The 24,951-nt window shown below is 28.7% G+C and overlaps 1 protein-coding gene across 16 annotated transcripts in view; it reads left to right on the top strand.

Annotated features, from left to right (window-relative positions):
• The window catches only part of para (sodium voltage-gated channel paralytic), a 62,961-nt gene that overhangs the window by 36,439 nt on the left and 1,571 nt on the right, over nt 1-24,951 (top strand). Inside the window, exons 12-33 of one of the 16 annotated variants that reach the window (XM_070647466.1) lie at nt 33-177; nt 506-670; nt 2,168-2,452; nt 4,880-5,317; nt 5,551-5,659; nt 5,738-5,806; nt 9,657-9,937; nt 10,096-10,269; nt 11,219-11,381; nt 12,417-12,601; nt 13,253-13,457; nt 14,934-15,145; nt 15,709-15,922; nt 15,984-16,243; nt 16,304-16,477; nt 16,654-16,776; nt 19,152-19,274; nt 19,392-19,586; nt 19,700-19,945; nt 21,121-21,391; nt 22,000-22,304; nt 22,815-24,755. In XM_070647466.1, the coding sequence (XP_070503567.1) occupies nt 33-177; nt 506-670; nt 2,168-2,452; nt 4,880-5,317; nt 5,551-5,659; nt 5,738-5,806; nt 9,657-9,937; nt 10,096-10,269; nt 11,219-11,381; nt 12,417-12,601; nt 13,253-13,457; nt 14,934-15,145; nt 15,709-15,922; nt 15,984-16,243; nt 16,304-16,477; nt 16,654-16,776; nt 19,152-19,274; nt 19,392-19,586; nt 19,700-19,945; nt 21,121-21,391; nt 22,000-22,304; nt 22,815-23,801 (5,329 nt within the window). In that variant the 3' untranslated portion in view covers nt 23,802-24,755. Of the gene's footprint in view, nt 1-32; nt 178-505; nt 671-2,167; nt 2,453-4,879; nt 5,318-5,550; nt 5,660-5,737; nt 5,807-9,656; nt 9,938-10,095; nt 10,270-11,218; nt 11,382-12,416; nt 12,602-13,252; nt 13,458-14,933; nt 15,146-15,708; nt 15,923-15,983; nt 16,244-16,303; nt 16,478-16,653; nt 16,777-17,820; nt 17,944-19,151; nt 19,275-19,391; nt 19,587-19,699; nt 19,946-21,120; nt 21,392-21,999; nt 22,305-22,814; nt 24,756-24,951 lie in introns of all 16 variants that reach the window. The other 15 variants (XM_070647479.1, XM_070647477.1, XM_070647481.1 and 12 more) reach the window with 15 other exon arrangements.

Genomic DNA, 24,951 nt, shown 5'->3' on the forward strand with positions numbered 1-24,951 from the left:
AATGCGTATATGTGTGTACATAAAACACGTAGACAATGTGAGGAAGATTACATTTGTTTGCAAGGCTTTGGCCCAAATCCTAATTACGGTTACACAAGTTTCGATACATTCGCATGGGCCTTTTTATCAGCTTTTCGTCTTATGACACAGGATTTCTGGGAGAATTTATATCAATTGGTAATGTTTATCGTTTATCCTGTTTGATTGTGATGATGATTCGATTGATCCATGAAAAAAATATCTTTTTATATTATCTGTCATAGATTTTCATTTGAGCATTTAAGAATAACTTAGTTGATTTTCTTGAATTATCATCAAAAATGAAAATTTTATGGCAGTAATCTTTTTTAATTTTAAATCTTTTTAAGTTTTACTAACTAATTAATTTTTTTCCCTCCGTTATATTTACAAACAAATAATTTGACGTATCACCCGAAATCTACGACGACGCATTCTTCATGGTGTGCATTTAATCTTCAAATATCTGAAAAAAAAAATAAATCAGGTGTTACGCTCAGCTGGACCGTGGCACATGCTCTTCTTCATTGTGATTATCTTCTTGGGTTCGTTTTACCTTGTAAATTTGATCTTGGCCATTGTCGCCATGTCGTACGACGAACTCCAGAAGAAGGCCGAGGAGGAAGAGGCCGCCGAGGAAGAAGCTCTTAGGGTGAGAAATGAAATCAACACTTCATTTCATATGTCTACATATTATAAAATAATTGTCTATGAATTTATATCTCATTTATCTTATTTTTGTTTATGGTTTTTATTTTGGTTCATTTTCTCTCGATGTAAATGCATATACTATTATAATTCATGTTACGCTTCGTCTTTCAAAGAAGAAGAATAAATCTTTTTTTATTTTATTTTTTTCTTCAATATTTTGTCTTTCAACAGTTATTGTTTTTCTTATTTTTTGAGAAATATTTTGAAGACAATTTTGTAATTGTAGATAATTATAAGGATTTTGTGTTTCAAAATGACATAAGGATGTAGACACTACAAAAATATCTGAAGAATTCAAAATTTACAAAAAAATTAAAATTATCTGTTGTTTTTGAACTCAATATAGATATTCTTATATTTTTAAAGTGTCTATGTCGGAATTAAATTTTATTATTTTAGTCATAATTTGCTCATCAGTGTTTCATACAAAATTATAAGCATTTCTGTGTGTCAAAGGATTTGAAAAATGTCGAAATTTCGAATTCATATTAACCGTTATAAAAATCAATAAATTTCGATTTAAACTGTTTCACGAAGGTTGACTTCCTTGTTATCAAGCATGATTATGATTAAAAATTTAAGAAATAATTATTTTGGCAATAAATTTTCTTACTTTCAAAATTTTGTACGTTTTAAAACGGTCTCTCAAATTCAAAAATTAACGGTCATTTCATTTTTGAAAATGAAAATACAATTTCTGTCAATTTCGACATTTTCACAGTCTGAGGAAAATCTTCAAAATTATCGTTCAAATCACATTTCAATCGAGAACTTTCATCAAAAACAATAGAAAAGACCCAAAAAATGCAAGCACATAAGGCTCAACATTTTCATTCCAACACAATTTCATTTTGAACTATAATAATATCTTATAAAAATCATCGCATATATAAAAATCAGTCATAGGCAGTTCAAAGAACTTTTAATATTGCTTCCATCCGCTAGAATATTTACCCACATAGCATATCCCGATATAGAAAAACAAAATATATTTTATAAATAAAATAAAACCATAATTTTGTGTCTGACTTTTCCATTAATATTCTTTTATTGCTCATTATTATTATGATTATGTTGTATAATTTTAAATGTCATACGTATGCTTTAGTTTGCATAAAATCTATTATGTAATTCGTATCATTCATTAGTCAAAAAAAAATAAGTCATGTATGTATGTGTATGGTGTTTGAATGAGTCTATTAATTGTCTATACTTAATCACTATTTTACTATAAATTTATACATATTGTATATCTGGTAAGCTTCTAAATGTACAGAAAACTAATATCAATACATAATCCAAAAATTGAGTTTTGTCCATAACCGAAATTAATCGATAAATTTTCTTTTCTTTTTCCCCTCTTCTACAAATCCAAACCAAAAAACAATTCTATCGACGTTGAAATAAATTCCATGCTACTTCCCGCTATGGCTGTTAGGAAGCTGAAGAAGCCGCGGCAGCTCGACAAGCCAAAATCGAAGCTCACGCGGCGGCGGCAGCTGCCGCAGCCCAAGCGGCCATGGAGCCTGAACAAATAGCCAAAAGTCCATCAGACTTTTCATGTCACTCATATGAATTGTTTGTGGGTCAAGAGAAAGGCAATGATGACAACAATAAGGAGAAAATGTCAATTAGAAGCGAAGGATTGGAGTCGGTGAGCGAAATCACAAGAACAACAGCACCAACAGCTCTTGCTTCAGCTAAAGCACGAAAAGTAAGCACGGTAAGTATGAGTGAATGCTTTGCATGCTTCATAGAGAAAGTGTTAGGTTTGTAGGATGAAATATTTATGAGCTTGGTATGTTTTATTGATTTTTTTGCTCTGTTTTGTTTTTTACTCCATTCATACCATTTCTCTCTCTCATTTACTCAGTTTACTTTCTGTATTCTTATGTTGTTATTTTTCGCATTCATTCAATAGAGTAGAACACAGAGAAATGAATCATTCGTTGCTATAAATACTACCTTTTGTGCTTTTCAGAACTTTTTTGATTTTTTGAGGAATTTTCTCCTCCTTTTTAATAATAAAAGGTCAATAATCATCAAATCGATACTTTCTTTTATAAAAAATTTTCTTATTGATGATCATATATGCAAATAGCAAATCTTATTAGAATCATATTTGATTTTTTTCATCAAATCATCAGAAATAAAAACAAGAAGTACCAAAATGATATTGACAAAATATTTTTCTTATGAGATTCTAGTCGCCAAAATATCAAGAAGCATTACTTTTAATTGACAGTTATGATCTTCAAGTAATTTCAAAATTAATCAAATAAGACTATCAATTTTTTATTAAAAGAAGGGAAAAATCAGTTGTTTTCAATTAAAAATCCAATTTCACCATTATTCATATTTGACAATTATATAAACTGATTGAAAGTCCTTACTTCTGCTAGTCTATTGATTAATAATGATTTCGTTTTTCATATTGTTTCACATTTAAAAGTTTTTTCGAATTTTTTCGATCATAATTTTCCAACGTTCAAAAAATAAGACCCTGATGTCCTTCATTGGACTATTGTAAAATGTTTCTTGTGATATCAGAACTGCTTATACAGTACTGTTATATTCTGAAACAGAAAAATGACTTTTTTGAAAAAACTTTGAGTGATTATCTTTACCTATATTAAACCTAACACCGCTTCATCTATTTTCCAAACTAACATTCTTATTTTTTAGTTATTCTTAAGCTGTAGTTTTGTATCTAAGATTCTGTAGAGTTTATTAATTTGTAGTCTTTATTCATTTAATTTTGCCTTCTTACTCTTAAAAAGAAAATATTGTCAGAACTTCTCATTATTCAAAAGTCAAAAATGGAATTCATACGACGGAAAAGTCATTTTTTAGGCAGAATAATCAGACTTTAGTATTCACTTTTATTATATTAAATGTAGGATATTTTTAAAATATTTTAAAATAATTTATCTACTTGAGAAAGTTCAGACAAAATTTTCTTTGAATTTCTTAATTGTTCAATTAAATTATTTTAATCTAATCATTCTTGATCTCCTAACACCCACTTAGTACCATTCATAAAAGCATTTTAATTTTTCCTATCTTCACCTCAACACTAAATTATTGATCCGATTCAAGATTAACAAAATTTTTTATTAAAATTTTTGAATTTTGTTGTAAATTTGATATAAAACTATAGAATTTGAAAATTTTTTGATACCTAAAAGAAAATTTGTAGTCATGTTTAAAATTCATATGAGTTTACTATCGAAATATGTGTATATAAATTTTATATTTTATAAATTCATGAATTCATCAAAGTTGTAGCTCATTATACCATACATATTATTTTAAATACCAACAAAAGAGTCCTCATCTCTAGGTCTATCATATAATTTACACTTGACATTTTATCAAAGGCATGTCAACTTTTTGAATCGAATTTTTAAAAATGTTCTCAACTATAATGACGAAATTCTGATTTTCTAAAAAATTTTTGAATATTCGAACGTTATTCTTAATGTAAGTCTTTAATTCTCAATTATTAGATTTCTTATTATTAAAAGAGTTAAAACTTAAATTTAATTTGAAATTAAAATTTACGTAACAAAAAAAGTTACACACAGTTGTTTTAAATATTCACTAAAACTAAATTTTTAAATGTTCCCAAAATTTTAAATTATTTTGACAGTTATCATAAAGCTCTCAAAAAGTTGACATGCTGTAATAACTTTATTTATGTTTAGATTAAAGTTTTCTCTGTCTTAATTTTCTCTATTACACGTTCAGTTTAGTCTATAACAAATTTTTATACGAGTAAGAAGTTCCTTTTTTTATCATAATATTAAGAACAAGAAATCTAATATCGTGTGTGTATAGTAAAATATATAGCATACTAATTAAGGTAGGTGTGTTTTAAGCAAGAAGACAAAGATAAAAAATTCTCAAAGAAGATGCGGAAAAATTAAAATGATACCCATAATTAGTCTGAAGCAATGGCTTAGGAGCTTGTTTGATTACTATAATAAATAATATTAACTATTTTATTTAGAATTAATATGTTAACATGGTTAAAAAAACAAAAATGAACTAAACATGACTCAATTAATTCTACTTTATTTCCAATTATACTTTAATTCTAAAAATTATTATTATGGAATTAATGATTTTCTTCTCTGTTATTATAAAGGCTTCACTTTCACTACCTGGATCACCGTTCAATCCACGACGTGGCTCGAGAGGCTCTCACCAATTCACATTAAGAAATCGCGGACGATTTGTAGGCGTACCGTCAGGTGGAAACGATAGAAAGCCATTAGTACTACAAACATATTTAGATGCACAAGAACATCTTCCGTATGCAGATGATTCAAATGCTGTTACACCAATGTCCGAAGAGAATGGTGCAATCATTGTTCCCGTGTATTATGCAAATTTGGGATCAAGACATTCGTCATATACATCACATCAATCGCGAATATCGTATACATCTCATGGTGATTTATTAGGTGGAATGACGAAAGAGAGTAGATTACGTGGACGGTCTAGAAATCATGCTATCATACAACAACAGCCAACATCTGCTTCATCATATATGGATACTAACCATAAGGGACATCGGGAATATGTAAGAAAACTATCAAATCAAACTACCGTCTCTTCGAAAAATAGGAACGGACAAATGAAATTCAAAATGTCATGGCAATTTGTGATTTTAATTTCGAAGTTTTCGACATTATTTACGAAGTTATTTGAAATGAAATGACGGTAGTCTGCTTTATCTTTGCAAACGTGACAAGAAGCAGAAAATTAATGATATTTATCTGAGGAATTTATATCTATTGCTTTTTAAAATTCTAGTCTCTCCAAGAAATGTCTCAAGACTGTACGGATGAAGCAGGCAAAATTAAAAGTAGTAATCCATTTATTGAAGAACCAGCTCAATCAAATACCGTTGTTGATATGAAAGGTAAGATAATTGTTGAATACAAAATGAAAGATGAGAATATTTTCAATTTAATTCTTGTGTTTTGTCGCACAATTGCAGATGTGATGGTATTAAATGATATCATAGAGCAGGCAGCTGGAAGACACAGTAGAGCGAGTGAACATGGAGGTGAGTGTGATATTGTCTCATAATATATTAGAATGAAACTTTTATAAATTATTCATTTATTCACATTTAAAGTGCCTATTTTTATAAATATACAGCTTGATCAGTTATGTTATTTACCTAAACTTATCATATAAATTAAAAATTGTATTTATAATTAAAGAATAACAAAAATCTAAATTTATTAAGTATGCCAAAAAAAAGTGTATGTATATGTTGTAAACTATCTCTAAACTTTTCATTTTAGAATACTTTCTTAGCTATTTTCTAAACAATAAGAGTTTTCAAAAGTCCCGTGTTTTATAAAATTATTTAAACGCATTTTTGATGCAATGATCAGTATTTGATTACAAACGTTCGTACGAATCAATTTGCAGAAACATCTAACAGATTAATACAGAACATTAGGGGCTCACAATATTGAGCATGCTAAACTATATTGAATAAGTATACTTTTGAGCACGTTCGTTTTGATGAGTATGCTAAATTTCTGTTAAGGATAGCTAAACGACCGAACAAAGTTTACAAAAATGCGTTAAAATATTTATTTGTGTGTGTCAAGTGTTTGTTTAGAATGAAAAATTACAGTTATTAAATTATTTATTGGTTTAACTATACATCTCTTTGTATCAATTGATATTTTCTAGCCCTTTCATAAATTTATATTTGTAAGCATGAAAGTTTCTTCTTTCTCAATTCTTTGCTATCCTTAACATGTAAAAGTGATATATTGATTGAAAAATAGGGTTAAATTGACAATTAACTGCCCGTGAAATCGTTTGATTTTATGAGGTTTCTTTATGCTTAGTTTCAGTTTGATGTGAGACAACATAACTAAGTATCTTTGTCAATGAACAGTAAACGATTTACAATATGTTGAAGGAATCCTTATATATAAGAGATAATTTGGTTTTATATTGAAAAGTTTAATAAGAATTCTGTAATAAATTAAATATTTTGATCTAAGAGCTCGAAGTCGACTCGGATTTTGTATGAAAAATTCGATTTTGAACTCTAGTTGAACTTGTTGAAAACATGTTTGAAAATTGCTCTATTTTGAATCAATATATCAACATGTGAGTTTTAACTTTGAATTTGTTATCACAATCAATTAAGATTTTGCACTTAAATTTTACATCTGTCTCATAAAATGTCCTTGGACACTACTTTTCTTAAACTTTAATATAAACTATTGAATTTTTAATTAAATAATGTCTTTGAAAAATCAGATTTTAGACCCGTCATGTCTGTTTTAACCCGAAAGACACACGACTTGGGGACTAATTTTAACAGTTTCCACAGTATGTGCTTTCCGGGTAAAATTTCTATTGATTAAAACTTGCCGTTTCAAAATTCCATATTTATCATTTTACTCTTCAAAAAAAAAAAACACTTAGTTTTCTTTTTCAACACATGAATTTCTTCTTAAATTTATCACAAAACAAAATCGACTTTTGAAAGTTGGCAAGATGTTGTGCCAGCAACATTACATCTATTTAATTATGTATACAAAAATGACTTTGAGTTCAAAGTTCTCAAAATTAAAAAGATACAAGATGAAAAGTTAAAACTCATTTTTCACATCCTTTTGTTAATTTATTTCGCATCACATTCAGTAAATCTTCAGTTTTTCTTTTCTTTCATTAAATAGCAAAAAAAGACTTGTTGAAGATAATTTGACAAGAGATGTATTACACTCAATAATCTTTTCATATACTTACTTACCCTTCACATCATATCCGTATAATAAATCAAAAAAAGAATAAATCTAAATAATTAACCGATAAAAATATAATACTTTATACTTTAAATTCTGTAAATACAATTATAAGTTCTTTCAATTATCTTTTATTAATTTGTTGTAATTTATCTGATTCAAGGTGTTAGTGCTTGCGACAGTTTCTGCAATAATTTGATAAATACTTTAAAAAAGGTTTGATTTTTTTAACAGATTTGGAAATTTCACTTATTAAGTAACGCGAAAAACTCACTTTTTGATCCTCCCTTGAATACGCATCTGAAAAGTGCTGACATCTTGATATCTTTCAATATTATTTTTCTACTATATTTTCCTTCATTTCATTGCTTATTTTTATGAATTACTTCCATTTTTATAGAAAATTTAAGTCTTATTAATACGAAAGTAACTGAAAAAATCATTTATTGTTTAAGACAAGAAAAATAATTAATATATTTTTGTTTTCAATATATATATAATTTTGTGAACAATTTTAACACAAAAACTGATGAGGGATTTAATGCAAGAGGTTTGTTTCTCATTTAATTTGTCATAATTTTTTTTTATTAACAATTTTTTTAAAACAAAACTTTTTTTTATATTTTTTTATAATAATAAACAGAAAAAAATACTTAAAATAAATTTTTATTAAAAAAATTAGAGACAAAGCTTTTAGAGAAAAAGGTCTTCCTATCACGTACACACACAATATTTTTTACTCAATTCAAGCTCATTGAATATCTCACACATATTTTATTACTACATCAATTTCAGCAATTTTTATTCATACACTAGAAATAAATTGGTTTCAAAAATAAATTTAACTCAAAAATTATCAAAATAAAATGTTGCAATTAATAATTCACAAACTTTCACATCGATTTCATAATTTCAATCCACAATTCATCTGCACATAAAATTAGTGCATTCATTAAAATAAATAAAGTTTATTGTCAAAGATTCGATTGTTCATGAATTAATGCTGTACTGATTTAAGAATCTAAAGAGTCAAAATCTAAATTTTTTTTTCAATTTAAGCATTAATTTGACGATTGCTGTCCATTGATAATTATTTTAAACATGATCACGAGCATTTCCATTTTTTTCTGCCATTCCTAAGTAAGATTCTTCTTCTTTCTGGGCTGGCTTCCTTTCAAGAGTTCTTTGGTCATCCACAAGCTTTTATCATTCACATAATCGGAATTAACCCGATCGGCACATATTGAGTATACGACCGCTTCAAGTATACGACCGACTCGTCGCCGTGGTGGCAACATTTCAATTTGTGCCAATCGGGTAAAGATCTTATTAAGCTCCATTGACTTCTGCAGGTATTCTAATAACATATCCAGCCAGTCGAAGCCTGTTCACTTTGACTCGTCTTATGATATCAGTCTTTCTATATACATTTATGCAATTCATGAATGTTAAAAATAATCGATACCTATAGTAAAATACTAGAAGTCAAGAATTAAGAAAACTAGCTTTAAATTTTCTATCATACATTAGACAACATATGTAAAAGAACTTAGACCAAATTATTTTAAATTCTATGACAAACTTGAATTTAATAGAAATTCCAAGAAATAAAAAACATTTAACTTATTCATATCCAAAATTCAACCGTCAAAATTAACCAAATAATCTCCATAACAGCAAAATAATACATTTAAGCACTTCACATTTAAATTTTTTAAACATCTATTTTTTTGCAATAGTTTTTTTTAAACAAGTAGCAAGTAGATTAATTGATTTTAGCATGTGTAGTGATAGAATTTTTTTAAACTTAATTCTCGATAAAATTGGCATAGTTAAAAAATACGCAACTTTTTTGAAAAAATGGAACTGGCAAATCATTCAATACAGTTTGATGCCAGAAGCTTCTTTTTTCAGAACAATAGAGCCAAAAAAAACGATTTGAATAGAATCGATTGCTTCCATTAAGAAACTTTTTAAACAATAGAAGCAAGGAAGGAATTTTTCTCAAAAATTAAATAAATTTTTTTTTCACAAATTTTGAGCAAAAAAGTACGAGAGAAAGGTCGACTGTCAAAATGTACAAGTTAAATTAATTTAATATTTTTTCTTTCTATTTCTCTTTTTCATCTCCTTTAGTGTCTGTCTACTATTTCCCCACAGAAGAAGAGGACGATGAAGATGGACCGACATTTAAAGAGAAAATGATTGAAGCCGGACTTAAAAGCATTGACATCTTTTGTATATGGGACTGCTGTTCATGTTGGCTCAAATTTCAAGAAATGGTCGCGTGGCTTGTATTTGATCCATTTGTTGAGCTGTTTATCACACTTTGTATTGTTATCAATACATTATTTATGGCACTAGATCACCACAACATGGATAAGGGTATTGAAAAAATTTTAAAGACTGGCAACTATGTAAGTTGAATTAATTTATGGATTTAGATACTTGAATCAGAGGTGGACAGCTTGTGTGCTGTGACAAAAAAAGGTTGTCCACCACTGGTTTAAAGACAAAAATTATGACTTCTTCACTTTATTTCAAATCTTTACTAAATTATCCCTTTTCTTTTTAGTTTTTCACTGCAACTTTCGGCATTGAAGCAACGTTAAAACTCGTCGCAATGAGTCCAAAATTTTATTTCCAAGAAGGCTGGAACATTTTTGATTTCATTATTGTGGCGTTATCATTACTTGAATTAGGCTTAGAAGGCGTACAAGGTTTATCTGTATTACGTTCATTTAGATTGGTAAGTCAATCGTATATTTATCATAACATCACAAAATCAGCTAAATATTATGCTTCCAACAACGAAAAATATAAACGTTGACGCAATTTTTTAATTATAATATTCACGTATTATATGATATGACCAATTAAATCTTACAGTTAAGAGTTTTCAAATTAGCAAAATCGTGGCCGACATTAAATTTACTTATATCAATTATGGGCCGTACTGTTGGTGCCTTAGGTAACTTAACTTTCGTACTCTGTATCATTATCTTCATATTTGCTGTTATGGGAATGCAACTGTTTGGAAAGAACTATTGGGGTTAGTATGTAGAAATGAAGAACGGGATAAACATTTGAATGAAATGTGGACATTCTTTAATTTAAACTCATAGCTAGCCTGGCTGAAAAATGCTTCGAAAAAAAATATATTAATATAACCATGAAATGCCTGAAAACTATGCCCTCATTATGCCTAAAAGCGCTACTTACAAAAACGGCACAAATTTTTACTTGATCAAAAAAACAATTAGTGCATTTTTACGATAATTGGGAAATATTATAAATTTTAAAAATATATAAAATTTTAGAAATTATTTACTAAAGCGCAATTTACTGATTATATCCGCTAAAATGCACTATGGCCATATGATCTCTCAATGGCATTTTTACTACTTTTTTACTTTTAATTAATTTAATTTAATTCAATTTTTGTATAAAAATACTCAAAACTTTTAAGCTGAAAGGAATTTTGACTCTACTGTAAATTGGACATCAAAAAAATTACCAACAATTTAATATTCTACAAATGGAAGCAAAAATAATATTGAAGAAAAATCCTTTCATCAATTAGAATAATTTAATTGCTTATTTTTTTCTTTTAATTCTTTTTTCCTCTTTTGAAATACAAAAAAAAAACTAAAAAAATCACATAAAAATATTTCAAAAATAACCTCCTCAATATGTAGCTGCGTGTGTTCAAGTTAGCTAAATCATGGCCAACATTAAATCTCTTAATTTCAATTATGGGTCGAACGATGGGTGCATTAGGTAATCTAACGTTCGTCTTGTGTATTATCATCTTCATATTTGCTGTAATGGGAATGCAACTATTTGGCAAAAATTATCACGGTAAGTCACGACAAAGTCAGATACGCAAAAATGTCAAGTCTTGATGTTGTTGGTGTTACTTGTTGATGTTGTTGGATTTTTTTCTTCCTTTTGTTTTATTTTAATCATCTTTTAGACAATGTTGGACTGTAGATGTTATATAGATAATCTAACATAATATCCGGAAGAGACGCAGCGTAGAAATGGCTGACAATCCGGTCTCAGACTGACTTTACTATGGCCTGAGTTCAGATTTAATCAAATCTGGCCCAAGGACAGTGTCATGCTGGCCTGTTGACGGATTTTGGAACATTTTAACGATGTTTGCTTTCCGGGACATATTTTAAAATAAAAATAGACAATTCCCTAAATAATTTTTTTGATGTTTATGAATTCTCTTTTAGAATATTATTCTTAGAGAATGAATTTGCAACTGCAGCTAGTTGTTTTTCTATTCTTATAGTTGTTAGTCCCTTTCATATAAATATTTAGTCTGTTTCTGATCACATAAGAATATCGTTGTTATTAAATTATATCCGTGTGGAGTCTTTAATTAATATAAGTTCTGTTGATTTACTTCAACAATAAACGTGATCACAGTCTGACCTACGAATATGTAACATTCTATATACATTTTATGTCTTTAAACTTTAGTTCTTTAGTTACCTTACTCTCCCTTTGTATGATTATGTTTTCTTCATCTCTATTAGTTTTTGATACTGTTCATTCATACTACATAGTAAGGAAATCCCCCTAGATACATACATATATATTTTGAATAGGGTAAAGCAGGTAGTACTCGCTTATTAAATTGCATTACATCGGTTTTTGCTATTTTTTCTTTCTCTATTTATTCTACCTTTACTGCGCTTCCTCTAAGACTGCTATCTACATTGCTTTATGTACATTATATATTTAACTAGTTTGTAGTTTGAACCGTACATAAGATACATTGTAAATGTATATTTTTAATATACTGAATGAGAATCAACAAAATGTTTCTAATGCTTATTTTTCCTTTTTTTCTATCTTTACAATTTTACCTTCTATTAACAGATAATGTGCACAAATTTAAAGACGGAATGCCGAGGTGGAATTTTACGGATTTCATGCATTCATTTATGATAGTATTTCGAGTGCTTTGCGGAGAATGGATCGAGAGTATGTGGGACTGCATGTATGTTGGCGACGTGTCTTGCATACCATTCTTCTTAGCTACAGTAGTTATAGGCAACTTAGTCGTAAGTATATGAAGATTATTTGGCATTAAAACAATTCTCAGCTCATCTGAAAATCGATGTGTTAAATGTGATCGGTTTGCAAAGAGTACAGGAAATTTGGCAATCTGGACTTGATTGCCACCTTTAAATGATCAAAAATACACAAAAAATATTGGGCTTAGCCGCAAATAACGTTCCATTTTTTTTCAAAATTTCAACGGAAAAAAATAATTTTTTTCAAAAACAGAATAATAATTATGTTAATTAAACTAATTTAAAGCATGATTTGCTTCCGTAGAGTAATCTAATCTTAAAAAGGAACATAAAATCCTTATGCTCCCACAATTTAAATCATAATAAACACATAAATTTAGCGATTTTTATTAATTTTTCTGAAAAATTTTAAAAAATAGAACAAAAATTCACACTCAGTAATTGAGATATTTTTTGAATTTTTGCATTAATTAAAGCACTAATCATAGCAAATTATATGCCAAAATGTCAGTTTTATGAATTTACACAATTATAACTTTCAAAAATGATCCTAAAAAGTCCAACTAAGGAGAAAAATGCCTTTAACTTCAAATTACTGAGTGTGAATTTCTAAACGGCCATGCCCTATTATGGTTTAAAAAAAATATATAACATGAATTTTATCAATTTTCGCCATAGGTTCTCAATCTTTTCTTAGCCTTGCTTTTGTCCAATTTCGGTTCATCGAGCTTATCAGCACCTACAGCCGATAGTGAAACAAATAAAATAGCTGAAGCGTTCAATAGAATATCAAGATTTAAGAGATGGGTTAAAGAGAGTATAGTATATTGTTTGAAAGGGGTAAAAAATAAAATAACAAATCAGATATCAGTGCAGCCATCAGGTAATTAAAACGTGGTTCTATCTATGTGTTGTTTATCTTAGAATAGATGGTTGATGGTTTTTTTGCGGAATTGAGAAAGAAACTTGTTTCTTTGATATTTAAAAAAAGTTTGACAATGTAAAACTGGAAAATTTATTAAAACTTAACAGAGATCTCTCAGTTCTATCTTTGTGTTATGATTTTATTTTTTTATTAGTAGATAATTTTAATGTGAACAAAAAATAATATAGGAAGTAAGGTTAAATTTACCTTGTTTTAGTTAGAAACAAATTTGTTGCCTTGTGTGTCATAAATTATTATTTTTCTACCCATAATTATATCCCCATCCTCTGTTAAATTTTATTTGAGTTGTTTATATTATGATGAGCATATTAATTGATAGAATACCATATTTAAGCGTTTCACTTAGCCATGTTAATTTCTAAAAGAATGGGAATTCTTAAAATCAATCTTAAAATTCGATTATTTTGTTTAATTTATTTTATGGAAGTCTTTCACAAGAATAGGCAATCCATGTGACCAAAATATTTCATACGTACAAATTACATTATTAGTAGTTCCTAAGGAATATAATTGCAGTAAATCTGAATAATTCTGGTCTTATGGAACCGAATTTCGATAGCATTAGTTTTCAGCTTCCTGTCTGATAAAACATTTTTTCAGGAATTGAGTTTGACAATTCTTGTCACGAATGAATAAAAACGTTTAAAAAAGCATACTCCTTAATCAGCATGACTTAGATTATACTGAATTCAAAAAGAATTTGGCACCAAGTCAAGTTCATCGAGTTCCTATTCTTTTACAAAAAAAATTGTGAAATAAATAAATACAATTTTTTGTAATGTAGTTTAAAACAGTAACATAAGTAAATGCACATTGATCCCCATTTTTATGTCCTATTGATCAGTGTTGATATCTTTGAATTCAAATGTAATCTTAATTTAAGCTCTAAAACTCTAAATTTCTCAAAATGGAAGCTGAAACGTGCAAAGGATATACCAAAGTTTAACTTAATGTCAAGACAAATTATTTGATAATCAAGCATTAACTTTCAACATGAATTTGACAGTTTTAGAGCTTAAATAAAAATTCCCTTTAAATTCAAAATTATCAAAACTGATATTGATGTTATATTCCAAAATGTATACTTTTAGTTTGTCGCAATTTAAAAAAAAAAAAGAAATAATTGAGTGTTCATCAAACAAAAAAGATATATTTTTTGTCAAAATAAATTAAATCATTTTCTTTTTTTTCATTCTTTTTCTTTCTATCTTTGTTTTCATCACATAAAAAAATTATCAAAAAATATGCTTAAACTTAAATATCATACGCAATGAATTAAATAATCTATTGGAATTACAACACACATAAAAATTATGTGATATGCGAATTTTTCATTGAAAAAAAAAATCATCAATTTATTTTCTAACAATAAAAACACATAAAAAATATGAATATAAATTAAATTAAAAAAAGCTATAGCGAAAAGGATTTGTCCTTGTATATCCTCAGAACATGGTGGCGATAATGATCTCGAGATAAGTGGTGATGAAATACTAGGTGATGGACTGATAAAGAAGGGAAAAGAAAATCAATTAGAAGTTGCAATTGGTGATGGAATGGAATTTACGATACATGGAGATTTAAAAAATAAGTCAAAGAAAAATAAACTTATGAATAATACAAAAGTAAGTAGAGTGTGAAATTTTAATAAATTTAATTTTCAAAAATTTGTCAGACTTTATTTTGAAAAATTCGATTTTTGATTTAAATATCTTAAAATGCGATGAGTTCACAAGGTACCGTAGTGGCGCACGATATCTAATGAGCATGGATCATCGCCTATTAGGATCAGTTTTAGGAAAATTATTTAAATCTTAGATATATAGACAAAATTACATGAAAATACTATTTTTATGTTCAAAAGTCTGATGAATTTGTTCCAATAATCAAAAGAATATTCAAGATTTTGTTCAGAAAAATCTTGATTTTCAAAAACTATTTATTTTCTTCCAATTCGAATGGAGAAAATTGTGATAAATGAATCTCACAAATTTCTTCATCCTATTTGTGATACAATCTCACATAATCTTGATAATTAGCTTGCATATCTGATCTATTAGCGATAAAATAAACCCTTAGAATATACGTAAATCTCGGGAATTAATGTGACAGTATAATTCAGAAAACAAATGAAAAAGAGAAAGAATTTAATTCATTCGTTACGTTTAAAATTTTTACCCCTAAATAGATGATAGGAAATTCAATCACACACCAAGATAATAGATTAGATGAGCTAAATCATAGAGGCATGTCCTTGCAGGACGATGACACTGCCAGTATTAAATCGTATGGAAGTCACAAAAATCGCCCGTTCAAAGATGAAAGCCATAAAGGAAGTGCTGAGACGATAGATGGCGAAGAGAAACGAGATGTTAGTAAAGAGGACTTGGGTATAAACGAAGGTAAATTCACAATTAATTTAGTATGCAAATACATTAATCTTCTGTTTTTGAAAATCATCAGATGAAGAATGTGAAGAAGAAGAAGAAGAAGCACCGCATCGCGGTATCATTCATGCCGAAGAAGAAGATGTAATAGAAGAATCACCAGCCGATTGCTTCCCCGAACACGTTTATCAACGTTTTCCATTTTTGGCTGGTGATGATGATGCACCCTTCTGGCAAGGATGGGCCAACTTGCGCTTGAAAACTTTCCAATTGATTGAGAATAAATACTTTGAGACAGCTGTAATTACGATGATCTTGCTCAGTAGTTTAGCTTTGGTAAGATTTCAATACAATAATAGTTTTCTTGCTTATTTAATTTAATCTTATGAATTTTAGGCTTTAGAAGATGTTCATCTTCCGGATAGACCAATATTACAAGATATATTATATTACATGGATCGAATATTCACCGTGATATTTTTCATAGAAATGTTAATTAAATGGTTAGCTTTAGGTTTTCAAGTGTATTTCACAAACGCTTGGTGTTGGCTTGATTTCGTTATCGTCATGGTAAGTTATGTCATATCCAAATATTTATCCATTTTATCATATTCATAACTGTTACTAGTTAATGTTGATAACACCCCAAAAATATTAAACTTTCTAGTTCTGATGATATTAAAAAAATTGAAAATATTTCTCGAAATTTGAATTTTAATCTTTATTCACATAAAAAATCATAAAAGCTCTCACTAATTAATTTGGGAGCAATTATGGCCGGCGCCGCTGACATTCCAGCATTTCGTTCAATGCGAACACTAAGAGCCTTAAGACCATTACGTGCTGTCTCTCGATGGGAAGGCATGAGAGTAAGTAATAGGAATAAACTGCCAAAAAACAGTTGAAAGTACATAGCACTTGTCGACCGTAAAAATATATAATGTGAATATTATGATTCCAGTGTTGTTTGTTGTGCAATTAATTGTTTAAAAAACTATCCTAATTATTTCTATCAACTTTAGCAATGGAAACTAACGTGCAAAAATATGTTCGAATAATTTAATCTATTGAAATCTATGTGCTATATTTTACTCTCCTTTTTATCTATCTGAAAAGTCTTTCTCTTTTCTGAACTGTGTCTATTTGTTGATCTTATAAGTGTATCTCACTATCCTATTCTATGACTATATGAAGATCTACTTGCTGCAATTGTTTTTTTTTTTTTAATTTTATAAATGTTTGTGTCAGCATAGTCGATATGAAATAAAAAGTGCTTAAATATTTTAAACGGCAATGTGAGTAACTTTTAGTTGCTGAAAGCTTTCTAAAATGAAATAATAATAATGCAAGCTTTTGATTGAAGGATTGAAACTCTTACTTATATTCAATTTTACAATCAAGTTTTGTCTTAATGTTTTAAAAGTCTTTATATTTGATATAAGCCCGATCAGCACAAGTTTTTCAGGGCAGACACTTGAACGCCACATGGCAGCCATTTAAACGTCATGAATTTTTTGTGCCGATCAGGAAGATAGCAAAAATAATGTAAATTGTTGACTGTATAAATGATTAAAAGATTATGAATTCCTTAAAAAGAGTTAACTTTTTCTTCAGACTCAAATTTGCATTGTATATCGTTAATATTTTAGGGGTGAATTAGAAATCGTTATCAAAAAACTCGTTACAAAAACAAATTGAAATATCATTAAGAAAATAACTTAAATATTTTAAAAAAATCCACAAAACTGTAACAATTCTTGCATCTTTTTACTTTTTCTTCTTTCTTCCCTAATATTAAAATATAAATAAATGAAATTACAAAACTTTTTACTTGATATTCCAATCAAAACTTTCGAATATTGCCAAAAATCATTGAATGGCAAAAACATGAATACGAATATAAATAAATTTAGGTATCTCTCATCAACTTCATTGCTTCACTATGTGGAGCTGGTGGTATTCAAGCTTTCAAAACAATGCGTACGCTTAGGGCACTTAGACCTCTACGTGCCATGTCCCGTATGCAGGGAATGAGGGTACGTAATTTTCTTTTCATTCAGGATAATCAGGATATAAGAAAATTATATATTTATTTAAATTATATTTTCTCATTAAATTAATTTTCTTGCTAAATCAATTTTACTCATATTAATGATCTTGTTTTAATAACATTTTGTTTTATAAACATCATAAATATTATAGAATATAGAAATATTTTTTTACTCACATATGAAGCGAGCCACATTAAGCGTTTTAATTATATGAGCTACAAATGCTAATTCATCAAAAAAAAAATTATAGAATTACGAAGTTTGATTCCATTAAAATATGATTCTTCTTTCTACATCCACAAACACAATTATATGTCACTTCAAATTTTATGTTTCAAATTTTTAGTTCCTCACAAAAAAACATTCACATTAAAAACTGAAAATTCACAAACAAAATTTTTGCTTATCATTCACCTTAAAAATATCCCGAACCGCATGGCACGGCTACGTCTGCTTATTAACAGAGTTCGAAGTAGACTCAAGGAATTTCCATACAAAATTCGAGTCAACTTCGAATTTTGGAATTAATGGTTAGACGTGGGTCGTCGCATTGTGCCGCTTGGGTATAATATTATGTTAAACGTTTGCAAAAGCATAAGCTCATAAACGCATTGTATTTGCAGAAAAAATTATGCTTTAAATATTTTTTTTTATTTTTGTACCAAAAATTATTGATAAAATGTTTTATTGATTATAACCGTTGTGGGCAACTTTTTATTTTTCGCGACACACCTTAGTGGTATGCCTCGACTATAACCAGAAACGGTATACGATTCTAACTTCACATAAGTGTGCCGCGGATCATAGGTTGTCCCCACCACTGGATTATTGAATTTACATAATTTAAAATTTACAATTTATTTAGCCTTATTTTATAAAATAAATTACAAAATATTATTAGACACATTACATAAAATAAGTAATCAATGAATCAATTATTATCAAGCTTAAAACATGTCGTCATATATGGCTGAGCTTACATTATTTTATTATGGTTAAAAATTCAATATTTTTCTATAATTTCATTGCTAAACTTTAATATCATATTATTATGATCATACTTATAATTTTTTATCCAGATTTATGTTTGTAAAAAGTATTAAGTGATTCTTGTGCATCTTAATTTTTAAATTCTTATAAATAATTTATATTACAATACTAATCTAATAACATTCTCAATATTTCCTATAAAGGTTGTCGTAAATGCATTGGTACAAGCAATACCGTCCATCTTCAATGTGCTTTTAGTTTGTTTGATATTTTGGCTCATTTTTGCTATTATGGGCGTACAATTATTTGCTGGTAAATACTTTAAGGTAAGTGTTTGTTCAACATCCTTGCAGGCAAAGAGCGTAATGTTGTTTTTAGCCTGTTAGGGATATATGTATAAATTTTTAATCGAACTTATAAAATTAAAAATTATCTATTTTTAGTGCGTCGATGCCAACGGAACAACGTTGAGTCAAGAAATTATACCCGACCGTAATGTATGTAGTGCGGAAAATTACACATGGGAAAATTCTCCGATGAATTTTGATCACGTTGGAAAAGCGTATTTGTGCCTGTTTCAAGTAGCAACATTTAAGGGTTGGATACAAATTATGAATGATGCAATCGATTCAATAGATGTAAGTATAAAGAAATCTTATTGGATTTTGAGATCAAATTGGATTTATTTTTAATAAACCCAAAGTTCCTCAAACTTTTCCAAACAAGTCTTAATAATTCAAAAATATTCTAGGTGGATATCCAACCACTTCGAGAAACAAATATCTACATGTATCTCTATTTTGTGTTCTTCATCATCTTCGGATCATTCTTCACATTAAATCTCTTCATTGGTGTCATTATTGACAATTTCAATGAACAGAAGAAGAAAGCTGGTGGATCACTTGAGATGTTCATGACTGAAGATCAAAAGAAGTACTACAACGCAATGAAAAAAATGGGTTCAAAAAAACCAATGAAAGCCATTCCAAGACCAAGAGTAAGTTGAAATCTTTTCTTTTGTGGCTTTGGATGTGATTGGATGTAAAAAACTGAATGTACAAAAAGAACAAAAACAATATCAAAAAGTAGAATAGAAATAACATTTAGAATAGAAAGCGATTTTTACTAATAAACTTTGAAGGCACATTTTAAAAGTTGTTTTCACTCACAAAATGTGTACTGATGTGAATTTTCTCAAGATTTATCACTTATTAGAGTACAGTCCAGATTTAAGAGTACTAACTAGTTTTCTATTTAATATTCTTTCTTAAAATTCCTTAATTCGATTATCTTTTTTCGTAATGTAGAATTGTCCCGAGTGACACATCAAAAGGAAGCCACCTAAGTTTGACATCTGTTTGACTGCCAGAAATAGATGGCTTCCCTTTGATGGCAATAAAAGAGGTTTAGCGGAGTCTTTAAAACTCCGTAGTGGAGCCTTTTTCATTTGTGTCGTTCGGGAATTAACTTGATTTAGATATATCAGTAAATAATTAAGGGATAGAGACAAACCTTCATTTCTTGACAAAAGTCTGCACGAATTTTTCAATACACTTTTCAAATTTATTATGCAAGTTTTCAAACTCACAAAAAAACATAATGTTTGTGTTCACATGTTTGTGAAAGATAAACGCAACTTTAGAATTACACAGATAAACTACAATCCTAGAATAAATTTCAATTATTCCCTCGTTTGTCTCCCTGATATCACGTAGAAATTAGAATAGATTGCAAGAAATTATATTGAGAACTTTTAATCGCATTTAGGTATTTAAATAAAATCTTAGAAATACCATACTCGAAATTGACAAGAAAATGAAGGAAACCCAAAGTAATATAAAGTAACTTTTTCAAGAGATCAAAATTCTTTGATCAGTTATCAATCATCCATAATCACTGTCAATCATTATGATCAAAGCATTTTCGTCGCTTGACCTTTTCCTTCATTTTTAAAATGCAATTTGTTGAGTTATTAAGTTTAGAATTCCAAAAATAACTAAATAAGTATTAAAATTTCTCAATAAACTTAAGTGTTGTGTAAAAATTGATAAAGTTCTGCTTGAGTTTTAAGAACTATATCAATTTACAAGCTTTTGACTATAAACTTTTTACTGAACTTAATAATAATCATAAATTTTCCCTTTTTCTCTTCTATTCCTTTCTTTTTTACAGTGGCGTCCACAAGCAATAGTTTTTGAATTAGTTACAAATAAGAAATTCGACATGATCATTATGTTATTCATTGGTCTGAATATGTTAACAATGACACTTGATCACTATCAACAGAGCGAAATCTTCACACTCATTCTAGATTATTTGAACATGATATTCATCGCCATATTTAGTACCGAGTGTTTAATGAAAATTTTCGCACTTAGATATCATTATTTCGTTGAACCATGGAATTTGTTTGATGTTGTCGTTGTAGTACTTTCCATATTAAGTACGTAAGACATAGATATACCCAATTCCATACGATTTGCTGATACTCAAGTGCGACTATACTGATACTAACTAATCATCTTTTCTTTTTCTTTTTCTCTATTTTCATATAATGATCGTTATTATCGCCATTTACAAAATTGTCTACCAAATAAAAACTTTTGATACTACGAATATGAACAACTCAACTTTACTCAACAATATATACTATAAACATTTATACAACAACTATGAAACAACATTACATCTGCAAAAACTTTATACATTTTGTCCGCATAACAACATAAATACACAAAATGTACAACATTTCAAAACCACACACTTCTCTATGATACACACTTTACATTATGATGAACATATCTACATTACATAAACTTTAAAACCTAAATATACATAACATAACCTTATAAACATTACACATTCATTTGAAAACTTCTCTCAACATCTCTTTAAATTATTGTATATAAATATCATATTGCATCCGAATATCCATCTTCATTCATAATTGCATCCATTCACAAAAAATTGCATTAAAATTTTCCTACGACAAACATCATTAAATATCATTTTCTTATAACGTCGAATGAAATATTCTATAAAAATCTTTAGGTTTGGTATTGAGTGATTTAATTGAAAAATATTTTGTATCGCCAACATTATTGCGTGTCGTCCGAGTCGCCAAAGTAGGTCGTGTATTGCGTCTCGTCAAAGGAGCAAAAGGAATTCGAACATTATTATTCGCATTGGCCATGTCATTGCCAGCCTTGTTCAATATCTGTCTACTACTCTTTTTAGTCATGTTTATCTTTGCCATATTCGGTATGTCCTTCTTCATGCACGTCAAGAAAAAGAGTGGCATCGATGATGTTTACAATTTTGAAACGTTCGGACAGAGTATGATTTTGCTGTTTCAAGTAAGCACCCAAAAAAACAAAAAATTGTGTGACATGCTTAAATATTTGCTGTTGTAAAACTTATTGAGTGTTGTTGTTAAAATTTTTTTGCTGTTTTTTCGCCTGTATCCATTATTATTTTACTAAAATACGATAATGTTCCTAAAACATTGTGAACACTATCTGATTTTATCATGCCATATCTGGATCTATGATTGGACCCAAGTGATGATAACCAAATATGTGTGATTTTATGATTTATAATTTTCAAGCATCTATCCAAACGACACAAAGAATTCAATGGCAGCTCAGTTGTTGCTAAGAGACCTCAACTAAGCCTCCTTGTGAATTGTTTGGTCGTTTGGACTATACATACTCTATTACTTAATCTTATTGGATGTGAACTTTGTCAAAATGTTGTTGATTTCAAGAACAATTTACTAACATATTTTCTCTCTTTCCTTTCTTCCTTCTTATCGTCAACATTTGTTAATTTTTAACATCAAATCGAATATTATTATGAATATTTAGATGTCAACATCAGCTGGATGGGATGGTGTATTAGATGGAATTATAAATGAGGAAGAATGCGATCTACCAAATCCGGAAATAGGTTTTCCTGGCAATTGCGGTTCAGCAACAGTTGGCATTACATTTATGTTGACATATCTTGTTATTAGCTTCTTAATTGTGATCAACATGTACATCGCTGTGATTTTGGAAAATTATTCGCAGGCGACGGAAGATGTGCAAGAGGGTCTTACGGATGATGATTATGATATGTATTATGAAATATGGCAGCAATTTGATCCTGATGGTACACAATATATTCGCTATGATCAATTATCAGAGTTCTTAGATGTACTCGAGCCGCCGCTGCAAATACATAAACCAAATAAATATAAGATAATATCAATGGACATACCGATATGTCGTGGCGATATGATGTTTTGTGTCGATATATTGGATGCTTTAACAAAAGACTTCTTTGCACGTAAAGGCAATCCGATTGAGGAGACGGGCGATATTGAAGGCATTAATCAGCGTCCAGATGAAATCGGGTATGAACCCGTTTCCTCAACATTATGGCGTCAACGTGAAGAGTACTGCGCTCGACTAATACAGCATGCTTGGCGCAAGCACAAACAGCACAAAGATGATGGTCATGATGGTACTGGTGATGAGAATGAGACGGGTGATGAGCATGAAGGTGGCGCAAGCGGAGCAGGCTTAGGTAGTTCACATTCACATAATGAGATAATGGGGGGTGAGGGTTTAGGTAGACGTTCTTTAACAAATAATTCAATTAATGATAAACTTAATAATCAATCAAATAATAATAATGCAGTTAGTGATAATGGTAAAACCTCACCGAAAGATACCATAGGTAGCAGTGAGAAATTAGGCCGACAAACGGCAGTGTTAGTTGAGAGTGATGGCTTTGTCACAAAGAATGGACATCGTGTGGTGATTCATTCACGTTCACCAAGCATTACATCGCGATCGGCCGATGTCTGAGGCATGCCTCGCCCCCCTCTCTCTATTGAAGTTTTAGATGAAATTAATCAATCTCTAAAATCAACATCTCAACAAAATCTAATCTAAAAAAGAAATTAAAATGAAATGATATGTGATGTAGAAACGCACGGCAGAAATAAATTTTTATAACAAAAAAAAAACATAGACATTTACAACTATAATATGAAACTTATAATAACTTTAATAATAATTCTCTAAAACAAATCAATCTGCAAAGTTTTATGATTCGCGCAAATTTTTATAATTTTTTTTTCATTCATTAAATTTTTATTCTTTTTTCAATTTTTTAATTTTATTTTGTTCATTTTTTTATATTTATAAGTTCATTTTATAAGTTTCATTTCACTTAGTTATCTTAAGCGCATTATTTTGTTTTAAGAAGACAAAAAACAAATATCAATTGAAATTGATAACTCGCAAGCTGCAAGCCGCAAGCCTCTAAAATCGACTCTATACTATCATTGTTAATTTTTTTAAATCAATCCTGACGAAATTTTTGATAATTAATTCATAGTAATCTTTAGTTGCATTTTTATACGTATGATTAACAAAGAATTTTAAAATTAATTTTAAAAAAAATCAATAAAAAAAATGAATCAACCTTTTGAACATTCTATATATACGCAAAATGAATGCTTTAAAAATCCTGCATTTAATATATAAAAAAAAACTTATTACTATCACTGCAAAATCATCATTGAAAAAATTGTGTCAGTAAAGCCAACCAGAAAAATACCCCAAACTAAAATCATTATGAGCTTACCGACCGATAGATGAGATTTCAACTGAATCACCGATTTCATTTAGTAATACTCTCAAAAAAAAGTATAAAAATGTAATAATAACAATTATAAAAAAATGGAATGCCGACTGCCATTAAAATTAGACTACCTGCTACCTTTAAGCAACAATTAACTACTAAGCATCTAAAAAGTAATTCTATACCTTATTATTATAATTATTAAAGATCAAATATTAAGAATTTTTCTTACTAAATATTCTTGTATAATTTAAAAATTTATATTTTGTTCAATTAATTTTGGGTTTATTTGAAGTTGAAAGTTTTTAAGTTAATTAAACTTATAATTTTAATAATCACAATTTAATAGGAAATAAAAGCAATTCGAGA

This window comes from Chironomus tepperi, unplaced genomic scaffold (assembly GCF_022539635.2).
Source record: "Chironomus tepperi strain 1889 unplaced genomic scaffold, CSIRO-AGI_Ctep_v1 contig_376, whole genome shotgun sequence".
NCBI classification, from domain to species: Eukaryota; Metazoa; Arthropoda; class Insecta; order Diptera; family Chironomidae; genus Chironomus; species Chironomus tepperi.